This window comes from Coturnix japonica, chromosome 7 (genome assembly GCF_054131305.1).
Source record: "Coturnix japonica strain WE chromosome 7, WE-NBRP24, whole genome shotgun sequence".
NCBI classification, from domain to species: domain Eukaryota; kingdom Metazoa; phylum Chordata; class Aves; order Galliformes; family Phasianidae; genus Coturnix; species Coturnix japonica.
The window spans coordinates 20,940,797-20,954,885 of NC_140669.1; the positions used below are offsets into that span (position 1 = coordinate 20,940,797).

The 14,089-nt window shown below is 35.7% G+C and overlaps 1 protein-coding gene across 6 annotated transcripts in view; it reads right to left on the reverse strand.

Moving 5' to 3' along the window:
- Positions 1–858: 858 nt before the first annotated feature.
- CERKL (CERK like autophagy regulator) overlaps positions 859–14,089 on the reverse strand; it is a 47,913-nt gene continuing 34,682 nt past the window's right edge. For 4 of the 6 annotated variants that reach the window (XM_085552677.1, XM_015868324.3, XM_085552678.1 and 1 more), the window contains exons 6-13: positions 8,814–8,888; positions 7,322–7,499; positions 7,019–7,087; positions 6,617–6,645; positions 6,425–6,533; positions 3,717–3,813; positions 2,293–2,465; positions 859–1,584 (exon numbers count right to left, since the gene is read on the reverse strand). In XM_085552677.1, the coding sequence (XP_085408803.1) occupies positions 1,503–1,584; positions 2,293–2,465; positions 3,717–3,813; positions 6,425–6,533; positions 6,617–6,645; positions 7,019–7,087; positions 7,322–7,499; positions 8,814–8,888 (812 nt within the window). In that variant the 3' untranslated portion in view covers positions 859–1,502. Of the gene's footprint in view, positions 1,585–2,292; positions 2,466–3,716; positions 3,814–6,424; positions 6,536–6,616; positions 6,646–7,018; positions 7,088–7,321; positions 7,500–8,811; positions 8,889–9,769; positions 9,883–14,089 lie in introns of those variants that run through there. The other 2 variants (XR_014948060.1, XM_085552679.1) reach the window with 2 other exon arrangements.

A 14,089-nucleotide genomic window follows, 5' to 3' on the forward strand; every position in this document is an offset into this window, starting at 1 on the left:
GAAAATCCTATTTCCCATGAAGATAACCCAGAACTGGAACTCAGAGAGGTGCTGTCATCTCCTTGGATGCCTTAAGACCAGTTTGAATTAAGCCCTGAGAAACCAGAGTTGACCTCGTAGCTGGACCACTTGGACCAGGAGACTGGGCAAGGGCCCTGTCAGGGCCCAATTCAGTCTGAAGGATGCTATCACCCTGCTCTGTCAACACTGCCCCAGTGCCAAGCAAAACTGTAGCTGCAATGTTCCTATAGTGATTGCCTTTGAAAGAGGCATTATGTTGTCTATGAATTTGGCTTTTACTGCTGGCCACGTTTGTCCACAGAAACTGCATGAGGTTTCCAACAAGTAACAGCTTGTTCTGAGAACACAAGTAGCCATCTGCAATACTTGCGTAGCTTATTTACCATCAGTAAGAATTTTTCATAAGATTTAAAATAGAGTAAAATATGCTGCTCATGTAAGTGTTACAGATCCCATGTAAAGGGATTTAATGAAAACTTAAAATGACTGGATTTCTCAGTATACTGAACTACTTACAGAACAAAGACCTGGAGCAACCTGTGCCAGCCATGAGACAATGCTGCTTTCACAGCATTGTGCATCTGCTTTTTACACAACAATTCATAGGTGAACAGAACCACATGCTTTGCCCTGTGGCATCGCAGACAAACCCAGCAGGCTGCTACTTTTCATCATCTTTCTGGCTCTTTCTTTGAGAATCCGGTCTTAATCTGCATTAATCTCAAACAGTTGTAGAAAATATTTAAGGAGATACCGAAAAAAAAAAAAAACCCACTTACTTATAAAAGTATTTATATCCTTTAAGATAGTTACCAAAATTTAGTCAATGAAAAAAGGTTATTTATCACAACTTTATTCTCAGCAACAATAAAAATTATAATTAATACTCCATCAGCTCTACAATACATTAAATAGTTTAATTTCTTATTTTTATTTTACTTTGTACAATGAGTAGTCATTAAAATGCCTTCCAAAGAAACTGCACATTTCCATGTTCTTTTTCATTACTGTTTGACTAGAAACCAATTTGAAAACAAGCAGTAAGGCAGCATTGTAAGTGATACCTACAACTGGAAATACCTGATCTATACTTTGCCACTATTCCTCACTGTGAGCACTATCTTACCTCCTCTCACTAGTTCTGTTTGAACTGAGCTACCTGACAACATGGTAACAAGGGCAAACTCAAAAATACTTTGTATTAAATATAATCTTTCCGTTTATTCTGATAGATCATTTCAGAACCCATGATTTATTAAAGAAATCAGCAAAATCATTTTTTCTTCTTAAGCCTCATTAACTTTTTTCCACAGTCATATATAACTTGATAAAAATATATAACTTGATAAAATTTTTAAACCAGAAATATAATAAAAATCCTTTTTATTACAACTGAGTTCATTGAGTGCAAGAATTGGACATTAGAAAGAAAAGCAAACAGGTGTGACAAGGACTCATACAGAACATTCAGTGTGTTCCTTCTATATGCAGTTGCATGTTGCTTTGGAACTCTCCAGATCATCTGTGTTCACTCCATAGAGATAAATGAGTTGAGGATGCACCCTGTGAAGTGAGGAAGTCAAACTATCAGTTCCATCAAGTCCTGCAGTGTGACTTTCTTTTTTTTTTAAACAAATATACATTAAGTACTATATGGAATAAAATAACATGAATTACATTTTGTCATCTCCTACAAGGTCATCTCTAGAAGTATATTATTTTCTCAGTCACCATATAATGAAATCAGTCTTCTATAGCTCAGACTACATTGCTCTGACCCTGTGCACACTGCAGAAAAAAAAAAAAAAAGCCATCTTACATTCATTTCTATTGCTAATCCTCCAATTTCTCTGTGTATTAATTAATATTCTTTCTTTGATCCTATATATGGTCACTATTCTCAAGCACCACCAAGCTTCCCACAGTTGAACAGCTATGTTTTTTATTAAGGTTACAAACAGGGCTTTCCAAGCATACCCAAATAAGTCCTCCCAGACTCACTGAACTTCACATTCACCTGTCCTACCAAACAGAAGGGTTAAGTGAAAAAGGGCTGAAAGGGCAGAAGAGGAGCTGAAAGGCTATAGGGGCCATAAACCTTTCTAGAAATGTGCACAAGGCAAAGTGGCAGAGAGCCTGCACAGCAGGAAACAAAAATATTATTCTTACATTATTTACAACACTCACTTTTGGTTTATTTGTATACATACATTTAAGATTGTAATACTAATCTACTACAGGGATATCGTCCATACACATACTCAGCCTTACCGAACATGAACTTCCGATGCTTCTACTAAGTCCCCATCTATATTCCAAGGGTAGTTTTCATCTACAGCAGTAGCATTCAAATCTGCATTTTCTTTGGCATCAAGCCCACTTTTGATTCTCGGTTGCACTTTTACTTCTTGAACTGTGTATGTCTCAACAAAAGGAAAACTGAACTAAACCAAACACAGGCATATGTTAAACAAAGATGAAAGCTATAGGTGATACTTTGCAACAACCTGGATATCATGACATTAAAAAGTTTGGGGATGTTTTTGCTTCTTAATTGTATGAGAACCCTTACCTCTATAGGTGAACACATCAGACACTATACATTCTAAGTAGCATTTATGCATTACTTTCTCTTTTTTATCCTAAATAATGTCTTGGGGGAAGGAAAAAAAAAAAAAAAAAGATAAAAAAAAGGGTGCATTGTTCCACTTGCATTCTTATATCAGACTTGCTCAATTTACACACGAGATGGTATATTTTTCACATGCCAAAATGGCATATGCTCTCTAAATACATTAAAATTCATGGAATTTTTTTTTTCATATCATTTGTTCATCACTGCCAGTGATCCTGTCCTCAAGTCTCAAGTGAGGCTCTAACATCTAACCATAATTTTTAACAATAAGGGCAGAGAAAAGCAAAGCCTTCTTCCTCCAATAACTACAAGGTAATTGGAAAACACAAACTGTTTCCTAGAAGCATCTGTTAGTGCTGTCACATGGAACATCCACCACCTCTGTGACAAACTCTGACTGCTCAAAGTTTATCTAATCCGAGCCTGGACCTATCTGTAAAGTGAATTTGCATAACCCTGAAATGTTTGAATGACTACCATGATTTTGAAGCTACACAGGGGTATTTAGTATGACATTTATGTTTATATGCTTCATTTTTCCTTAAGAATATATATATAAATATTTATTTATTTATTTATTTATGACCACAGCTTTGATGTACAGTTCTATAAAAATTCATTACTCAATGGAACATATATCTGCTAAAATCAGTGGTCATAATCTAATGCTGTCAGCATAAGGTTCAGCAATCTGTAGATGTTACAGACTTCACCTTTTTCTTACAGAGGTGCATGATGTCCCTGAGTCTGCGCTCTTGATCTCTTACAAAGGATTTAAATACAGCATGCATTTTTTCTATTGTGCTGGAAAGGCTTTATTCCCATAAATCAATGGTACTTCAAAAATACAGTTTAAACCACAACAGATGGGCTGAAATAGGCTAATCGGTATTAGTCTGGTGATTTAAGAAAAAAAAAAAAAATCAGATAAAAAGGGGGCTAATGTATTCTGACAGGAAGCTAAGTCTCCTTATGAGGATGCTAACATTAACTCTTCCAGCATGTCTACTTCCATGATTAACTGTTCTTTTTATAATCACTAGAATGAAATTAACAGTACCTGATTTTTCACACTGGCATATCTTTTCAGGTGTTTTATAAACTCAGTTCGGGAGGTATTCTGCACAACAATCAGAGCCATGCTTCCATTATTTAACCTGAAAAGCAGGCAGACTTAGTTCCCCAAAGTAAACACATTATTAGAAATCTAACAGGCTTTTAGGTGTCAGAGTACATTAAAAAATAGTTATAATTTAGATATATACTTTTTAACAAAACAAGATAAAAAATCCACAACTTTATAGATTAATTAAAATGATGCAGTTGAAGTTATCTAGCATCCCTATATCTATAACATACACTGTAGTAAAGATATATTACTTCTCTTTCAATGGCTATAATTTATTAAACAGTATGCACGCTTAAATAAAAATGCTTTCCTACTTAACAGCAGAATTCTTAAACATCACTAATTTGTTTTTACATTTTCTCCCCAACAAAGGATAATGATTACCAGAAATGTTGTGTTTAACTGCTCCCATGACGTGTGCCTATATACCACCCAGTGCAGTTAGACTCATTCAGCTACACTATTAACACTTCAGCCACCTTAATGAAAATCCTAATCTTAACTATGCTGCTATTCAAACCCTCTTTGAAATTCTTGGAAGAGTTCTACATTTAACATGTTTCACACAGAATGAATAACTTAAGAACTGAAGGGAATCTTGCATAAAAGTGTACATTAGAGGTTAATCAAGAAGAGATCCTACAGTGCAGATACTAAATGGCACTAGTAACCTACTTGCACTGATATTTAGCACTTCTAAATTTGGGTCTAACAAGGAGCTAGTACTACTTCACAGGCTCCTTAATGCAGCTGTATCTTGTCACAGAAACTAGCTGCCTGAATGTCAATAGAACCATTCCTAAGTCTCATTCAAGTTACAGAGAGAAAACAACTTTCAAAAAGTGTACGTGGCTTTCAAAAAGTCACATAGCATAGCATTATTTTACTGATTCATAAAACAATTTTTTTTTCAGTGAAATTGATACAGTTGCATCCTTATCCTATTTTTACTAGAAAAGACATAGCAGGTTACTGGAGAATGCACTCCATATTACAGCATTTTGTTTTCTGAGATGATTAAGAATTCTCTTTAATTCTTTTGAAAGTCCAGTCTGCACTGAAGCATGACATGCTGCAGATAAAGGCTTGTATAAATAAAGTTGCAATTGTCAAAGCATTCGTTCATCTTCAAATGTCTTCACACAGAAAAATAAAATAAAATAAAATATATATATATATATATATATATATATATATATATATATAATAAAATCTCATGAGAAAAAACAGATCAGAGTGAAGAAAGCTAGATGTACTTAGCTGACACTACCACAATGGATCTTGCATTTCAAGAAAACCGTGCAACATTTGTTTCACATGTTGAAAAGCTCTATAGTCAAGATATTATTGACTATGAGAAATGGAACAACTGTCTGAAACAGTTACACTTCCCACCCTGCCATATGACTTCATTCCTACGAAAATATTTAAGAAAGAGCAGAAATGGTATATAAGATAGGTGGATCCACTAAGCAACTCTGCTGAAGGAGAAACAGGCTCATTCAAACTTGTAATAATTGCATGGAATTGTCTTAAAATTCTGCATCACTGAGGAGCAGGTGTCATAACAGATAGAAAGAAAAAGCAAAGTTAAAAAAGACTATTCAGTTCTTGTCAGAAGGTTTCTGCTGACTGGAATATAACACTAAATTCTGAACAGAGATAGTTTTCCTAAGCTTTCCTAGAAGGGAAAAGCAGCAAAGCAGTACCTTAACATACTTCAACAGGACTAAGAAAAATTCTCCATAATATCTTTATCAAACATTCATTTCTAAGTCATTTTCAATGAGGCAAATCCTACCAGATCAGCAAGTAATTTGGAAGATAAATATCTGACCAGTCCTAAGACATATGCATTTTCACTAAAGGTAATTAAACAAATCAGACTCATTCCATAATTTTTATGAGTAGGAATGTATATGTAGCAATCTATAATGCACAAAAAAGTTTCTGAATTCTTATTTGAGTGCTGTATTTCACATACAACTGTGAAATTCATACTTGCTATTATTCTGCTTAATTGTTTACAGAACATATAACTACAAAGATTCATCACCCAATAGCTGTTTGAGCACAAGAAAACACGCTCTCAACATTGAGCCAAGGCAAACTGAATCAGTGTCAACAACCAGATTACATACACATTTATTTTCAAAAGCCCTAAATATAAAACAGCATTTCCTAAACTTGGCAAAAAAAAAAAAAGGCAAAAAGCAAGTATGAATTTCAATTATTGACAGAAGGACTCATATTTCACTGCTCCTGACTCTAAAGCAGAAGACAAATTGTGCCTTTATACTTGAAAAAGTAAAGAGAAATCTAAGAATGAAGTTTCTACATATAGCCAGAACCTACAGCAGACAACTGCTCGATGACTACTACTTAACTTGGACTTGCCAACTAATTTAATCACAGCAATTATCTACTCATTATTCTAGTTAGACTACTTGACCTTATTTGCCTGATCCTAAAACTGATTACAACTCCTGGGATTATCAAGTCTGCTGCAGTCCACACTCCCTCCCTTGCTACATAGTCTAGACTACCTAAACACAGCCTTGTATTCTTGGAAAAGCTCAGGTCTTAAGGTAAGATGTCAGAATTTATAGATGTGACTAATTCTTTAAACCTCTACTGACCTCGTATTAGGTGCCAAGCCTCTTGGTGCCATTGAACACAGACAAGGGATTGCCATAATGCTCACGTTCAGGAAGTCACCCTGAATTTTGTGCCATTGATCCTTACTACCTAAATATAACAGAGTAATTCATATTACTCCAATTTAACCACTCACAGTTCATTTTTAAATAATCATAAAAGCTAAGGCTCACCTTTTTTTTTGTTTTTCCCTTTCTTCTTTCTAGAAGGGTGAAAACATGTAGAAAAAATATTTTAAAATAAGTTTATCACATATAAATAACATTTCTTTGGAAAGAAAAAAAAACAGTGTTTCATTGGACAACAGAAATAATGGAATTGAACAACACAGGAATATTAAGAGAAAGTCTGTTTTGTAATAAACCCTCTGTAGTCTCACAGACAGAGAGGGACTATTTTACAAATTGTAAAAGTTCATGATTGTCAAAATAATTTCTTTCTTTCTTTTTTTTTTTTTTTTAAGATTTTGTTTAACCTGATGATTAAATTTGAACAAAATACAGAATTTGCACAATTTCCCCTTCATCAGTATATACTTTCTTACAACTGGGATTGTTTGACTCAGTTTTACTTACCCGCCATTCTCACAAGAGTCTTCCTGTGGAATTTGTAGAGGTAGAAATGATAATTCACATTTCTCTGTCCTGGAAAAGTATTTATATTTAGTGTAATATTTACTGTAATCCAATTTTCTGACTGCTAGACAAACTTTTATTCAAATTAAAGTGATTTTAAGGAGATGCTGAATATAACAAATTTAGCAACCAACAGATGATAAGACAGCTGAACTACTGTTGTCTATATTTTACCATATTCATTATTGCATATTTCTCAAGAAAATGAGAAATAGTAGAAAAATGCAACAACTTATGGCATACTTGAGATCTGCCAGTGTTTTGACGAAAGCAAAATCCCTTCGCTGACTTGAGGGCATCCAACGGTGCTTTTCAGCCAAAGCTAGAGTCCTTGCACCAAAACCAAACATAGCTGAGAACCCAAAACGCAAAAGCCTGCTTGGAGTACTGAACGTACAGGCATCTACTGGTTGGATATGACCTGAAAATCAAAGACAAAGATCAGAAATTACAATTACCATCAAATCAAATATAACTTACTATTTCCTTTTCACCTGATTTAAATGAAAGACTTGCAGAACCTCCTCTCCTTAGGAAGTCAAGTTTTTAGGAAGTCAAGTTTTACTAACGGAAATTGGAATCAGTTCAGATACAATCAAGACTGAGAAGTACTCATTTCAGAGAACAATGTTCAGGAAGCTTCAAAATGTCAAAATGTTTATGGCAAAAATCCATCCAACCCGTCAGGCAGCACACAGTGTGACTTTCAATTACTATACAGAGAAAATGTGCAGTTGCTATGTAAACACATTTGAAACCTGTATTTAAGAGCCCCTGAACTTCTCCAGTGAAGTGTTTCACCATTACAAGCAATTGGTGAAATGGTCACAAATGTTTCAGATTTTGTGTATAAACTGTAAGCTTTACTACCTAGGAAAAGGAATCTTCCACTGCTGACTGCAAGGTCTAGAAAAAAACATGTTCAGGATGAAGCTTCCTTACCCACTATTCTCTTTTTGTAAAATGTTACATATATTTATATATATATATAATGTATCCTAAAAAAAAAAGTTTAGGTGAAACACTGACCTTGTTCAGCTAAGCATTTCCTACTTCCTAAGTCCTGGAAATAGGGTTTGCACAGGCAAGCTAGTTGTTCCTCTTAGCATAATCAGATTTTCACGTATAAAACCCCATTTGTTGTGCAGATCAGACTGAATGGCAAGTAGTGCAGTTTTTCTAAGAAAGCCTTCTTATGGAAACTGTTGTGTGGTGTTTTTGTTTTGTATTTAAAGCAATGTACACAGAACTAAACAATACTTTCTCAGACATATGACAATACTTTCCTGAAAAGCCCAATCCTACCCACTTTCTCAAGCAGGAAGTACTGCATAGTGTTTCCTATTGTCACCATCAGGTGCACTAAATTAATCAGATGAGTTTGCAACCAACCAACACCTAATAACACACAGAATAACACAGTTCACGCTATGTAGTCCAGAAAATGTTACTCTTTGCAATAAAAGAAAATCAGCAAGAGGAAATGAATGCTAGAATTGACATTATTCTATGGCAAGTCTTTGTTACCAGAAGATGAGCCTTTGTTAATAAGCTACACGCAAAGAATATTCCATACTCCATAAATCAGGACAGAATCATTTGGACATAAAAGTCTTACAGAATAGTTTATGGTGCTGTAGCATAACACTAGGTGTTTGTTAACCAATTGGCTAAGGCAAATCTCTAAGCACTGCTTCACTATGTAAAAACTGACACTGTGTTTATTAGTATTTACCCATTATGATGTGCAGCGTTGCAGTCACTGCATGTTTGATACCATAGAGGGTGTAGGCCAAAATATTAGTAGTACCTGCAAAAGTAAACACAAACTATTGTAAATAAGATGGAGAATAGCAAGAAGTATATATTTATGGCATGTACATTACATTTTTAGAAAAGGAAACCAAGATGCTTGTTACATTTTCAAAGGAAAAGAAACCCCCTACACAAATTATTCAATCCCAGTAACAGCAAAACGCTGAATAGCACAAATTAGAAGCATACAACATTCCAGATCTACAAAATCCACTCTGTACATTCAATGATAACATACCATAAAATCTGAAGGCAAATATTTGCCTTTCTCGTTGCTGCTTTTAACCTATCTCCCTTACAAATACTTTCTTTTATACAGAAGTGCAACACTGGGAAAATGTATACTACTTGATTGTCTGCCTACTGGTACATCTAGGGAATGCTGCTTTGTTGTGGTTGGGTTTTGTTTTTGTTGTTTTGGTTTGTGGGGTATTTTTTTTTTTTTTTGGTTGGTTGTTTGTTTTTTTTTTAAGCTAAAAAAAACAATAAAACAATATGATATCAGGCCACTGCAAACACCAAGTTTCCCAGACAAAATTCTACAAGACCTAGTCAGAATGCTGCTTTCCCCTTGCAGACTGTATCTTAGATTCTTAGGAGTAGCAGCAGATATTTTTTATTACAGCATGTCAGTTTTATGTATAAGGAGAACATCAAAGACTGAAAAACAGCATTTGTTAGCCAAGTAGCAAGGCCAAAAGATTCCATTTTGCACAACTAGAACACCAGGGCCTGAAGCCAAGCAGAGAGAATATTGAGCTTCTTTATAGCACTGAGTAAGGCATGAGTAATTCAAGAACAGATTAATTCAAATTACAAAAATTGCAAATGATCAATTTAGAACCTAACATCCCATAAAGGAATAAGTTCACTTACTCGAATTTTCAAATCATTTTCTTGTTGCTTGAATTATTTAATATGCTACAGCAGCAATAGACAGCTCTGGTTGATAAATTTGCCTTCAATTTTATGGATGCATTTAAATTCCTCTGTCAACAGTGGGGAGAGAGAAGCAAGGAAAGGGAAGAGATCATCATATTTCAAATAAGAGGCACTCACTATCTCAATAAGCACTTTAAAAACATTATATACCAGACTGAAAAATTATGTTCATCTCAAAGGTTTGCAATCTTTGATGTCACTTCAGTGGTAGAAAATCGCACCAAATACAGCAAGACTGATGTACATAGTTCTGTAGCTCTAAAGGCATCTTGCCATTCTTATTCAGTAGTACATGCTTTGATATTTTGTTTTCCCAGTAATTTCTCTGAATAAGAAGCATCTCACAGGGGATGTGTTAGGTCACCTTAGTCTCTGGAAGCAACCAGAGTACTCAGAGCCTCATGGAAAGCCTTCACAATGTCAGAGAGAGAAGCTCTGAGTAAGGGCCTCAGGGTAAGGTGAGTGAGTAAATGAGGCACATACATCAACATAACAGATATTTTTTGAAGTTTTCTTCGACTACAACTGAGGATGTAGTCTGATTATGTGCAGTTTTATTCACTGAACAATTCAAACAGAAATGTAATTTAATTCACATATTTCTCAGAGTTTTGAGGTGACTATAATACTAGTTTATTTTTCCTTTTCCTAAAGAATATATTTAAATATGCCCAGCAAATTGGGATTATGAAGCACTTTGAGAGAAGGAGAAACCAAGAATTTCAATCTTAGCTTTCTTAGCTTTTTTTTTTTTTTTCCTCTCAAAGAATTTTTCTCTACATACAGTACAGGGAAGTGTATTTTATTACGTAAACTACAATGTAAGTAATCTCCAACAATTTGTACCCAATAACTCAATGAAAAGCGATTTGAACTTTTCATTCGGTACAAAAGCAAAGGCAAAGTTGTAACTCTAGATGCAGTTTAATATTCAAATCAGCAATGTTTATCACTTCAATGAACATATAATATAGTTCCATAGAGAAAATTTGGGGGTAAAAAGAGAAGTTTGACCTAAAATGTTACTCTTCAGAGAACTGTACAAGTCCGTGCTTACAGCATTACATGTTTGAATGATTTCCAACATTTAGACTCTAGATTCAACCATTTCTGTTTAGTCAGTGAAGCTCAAATAGAAGGTCAAAGCATTCAGAGATATTTCCTTGGATCATTTTTTTGTTTTTGAAAGTGTATATGACATTTGTGGAAACCACTTTTTGAGAGGAAAAAAAAATAAAAAAAAATGCACTTTCTAATTGGGATAAAAACAAAGGAAATCACCCCAAAGCAGCAGATCTTTCCAAGTTATGCAAAGTTATTCTGATAGAGTTTCTATGTCATTGAAGATCAAGCTAACAGAAGGGCACATGGTAGAATAAACTTCAGAAGATTGGTTTTGTACCTCTTGAGCTGGAATTCTTCATTTAAGTAAGAGTAATTCATCAATACATATGGCAGCAAGATAACAAATGGCCAGGGCTGAAATCAATACCAATTTTCATGCTGACTTTAATGAGAGTTAAATCTCATTCCTACTAAACAGAATAGCACAGATAATTGCATTCTTGTCTTAAATCTGTGGAACTCATTAAAATATGCAGAAGTAAACAAGCCAAAACCCCACTGCTCCTGACTACTGAGAAAGCAAGCTCTGCCTGTGTTCAAAAATGTAAGTACTGCATGCAACTAAGCCCTTCCATGAGCTACAGATCCTGAATGTTCATAGTTGAGCAGTAGGAAAAACCAACACCTTTTCCAAAAATAACCCTTAATACACACCTAGCAGCATTTTGACCCTAAAATTGATTGAATTAAGCATCCCCTTATCTAGGTCCTGTACAAAGAAGATGACACAAAGAAAGTTTATACCAACAGAGAGAAAACAATCAAAGTTATTATACAAAGAAAAACATTAGGATGAAAACTTTGCTCACTTAAATAGTGATTAAATAATAGTGGCTTTAATGCCATGATTAATCTTTTCAAGTCACCTAAGCCCCTTTTTTACCCTACGTAAGCTTGGAATTTTACTTACCTTTAACAAGATGGTTCCCCTGAACACTATTATACTACACTGCAGAGTCTAATAACAACCTTCGATGCTCATGTATTGGGACTTGACCTCGCCATAGAGACATTTTTAGGTCTCACTCCAACTACTCGGTTTACTGTAAATCAGCTTAAAAGTTTTTGACCATACAACTCCAGCATCTCTGTCAGACACATTTTTTAATGGAAACAAAAATAGATTTTATTATTCCAAAACCATAATCCTGTTCTAAATATTCACCCTGTTTCCTGACATTGCCAACAACTTTGTACAACCTCCATTCTACAAAATGCACAAAAGCATCATGGTAAGGATTAAGTATCTGCAGGTCACGTAAAAAATGACTGATGGAAGTACCAAACAGAAACTGTAGAGAAAAAATTGTCCTTGGAAGTGCAAGCACTTCTGCAGTACAATTAACTTAATTAACCAGACAACATGAATATTCATAAGGCTGTTAATGCCTCCCCCATCCAAACAGATAAATGTGATGTAATGACTTCCTAGTCAAGCATAGCTAAAATTCTGATGAAAACAGCACCAACATTTTGGTTCTTTGCCTGAAATATCATAGAAATTAACAGTCCCTCAGTAATATTTTATTTTACAAATTAATTGGAAACCATGAATTCATTCAAATGAACCACTTAGGACCAAAAGGCTCGCAGCTATTGGATACAGATTGACTCCTGCTCATCACATCAGGATCACTTTCCATGTCCTCCTGCTCCCTGTGCAGCCCCTCAGCTGCAGTTCCCATAGCAACAAGCCCTTGCTCATAGCTGGTGGGACCACCACAGGCCACCCTACATCACCCCTCCGGCTGGGACCACAGGAAGGCAGCTTGGGAGCTATGGCTATGGTGCTCTGCCAAAAGTAAGCTCCCATCAGATCTGTCTGCCCAGAAGGGAGGGAGTTTCAAAATCAGCTTCTCCCCATCAGGTGGACCAGAACTTCAACATGCTGTTCTATCTACTGACAACACACCAAACCCAGATCTTAATCCATTCAGAGAATGCAATCCCGCAGAATCAAAGAACAGCATAGGACCTTCAGGGATAGAGCATCCATGGTTTTCCTGAGCAGCCTGTGCCAGTGCCTCATGCCCTCTGAGTAAAGATCTTCTGCCTAATATCTAACCTAAATATCTTCACTCTTAAAGCCATTCCCCTTTGTCCTATCCCTGACAAATCATATAAAAAATTGGTCCCCCTTCTGACTATAAGCTCCCATCAAGTACCGGACAGCCACAATGAGGTTTTCCCAGAGCCTCCTCTTCTCCAAGCTAAACAAGCCCAACTTCCCCAGCCTTTCTACATAGGAGAGGTGCTCCTGACCCTTGATCATCTTCATTTCTTTCCTATGAACCCCACAACATTTTTCTATTCCTGCTCAGCCAGAAAATCCTAATAATTGGTTCAATGAAATTACAGGTGGAAAGGCCACTGAGGTACATCTTTATGTGCCCAAGTATCACACATATTTCCTGACTACTTTTTGAAATATAAACACCATTGAAATAAAGGAAGATACTTAGGAAACCATTAAGAAGTTTCTCACACATTCACTGTATAAACTGATCCCAGTCTCTTTTAAGGAAGCCTACAGCAGTCTGTGTAGCACTCTCTCAGGTTTTAGTATCCTTTCATGACATTCTTCTGCTGACAAACTGAAGAGAGGAAGCACTGGTGCTGAGGCACAGCAACTTGCTCACAGTCAGAAAGCACAGAAAAAGGCACTGGAGAGGTTCCACCCTGCCACCACCTAGACACACATACAGCCTTAATTGACAGGTGATGTTCAGATTGCTATCCTTAAATCCCCTTGCAACATTTCTGAAACCACTGCATCTTCTGCCAATGCACTTCCAAGACTCAGATCTGTAGAACTGAAGGAGAGATAAAGCAGTTTTCTGTACACAGTATTTTTTTTTTTTAATATCATTTGCAATATATATTCCTGGTACACCATTATAAAAATAGACCCTAAGCATGAATCCAACTGAGAATCTGCCAAGAAAATTGGAGAGAAGGAAAAAACACCATGGCTGGTGTTAAGGATGTTCTAAAAAACAAAGTTTGCATTTGACATCATTTCAGTTGGCAAATAAGTGCAAAACAGGATCTTCGCATGGATCATCTGAAGACAATTTCAGTTTTCTTCCTCCAGAGCTGCTTCCTTTAGGCAAAGAGATCATCTGTGCC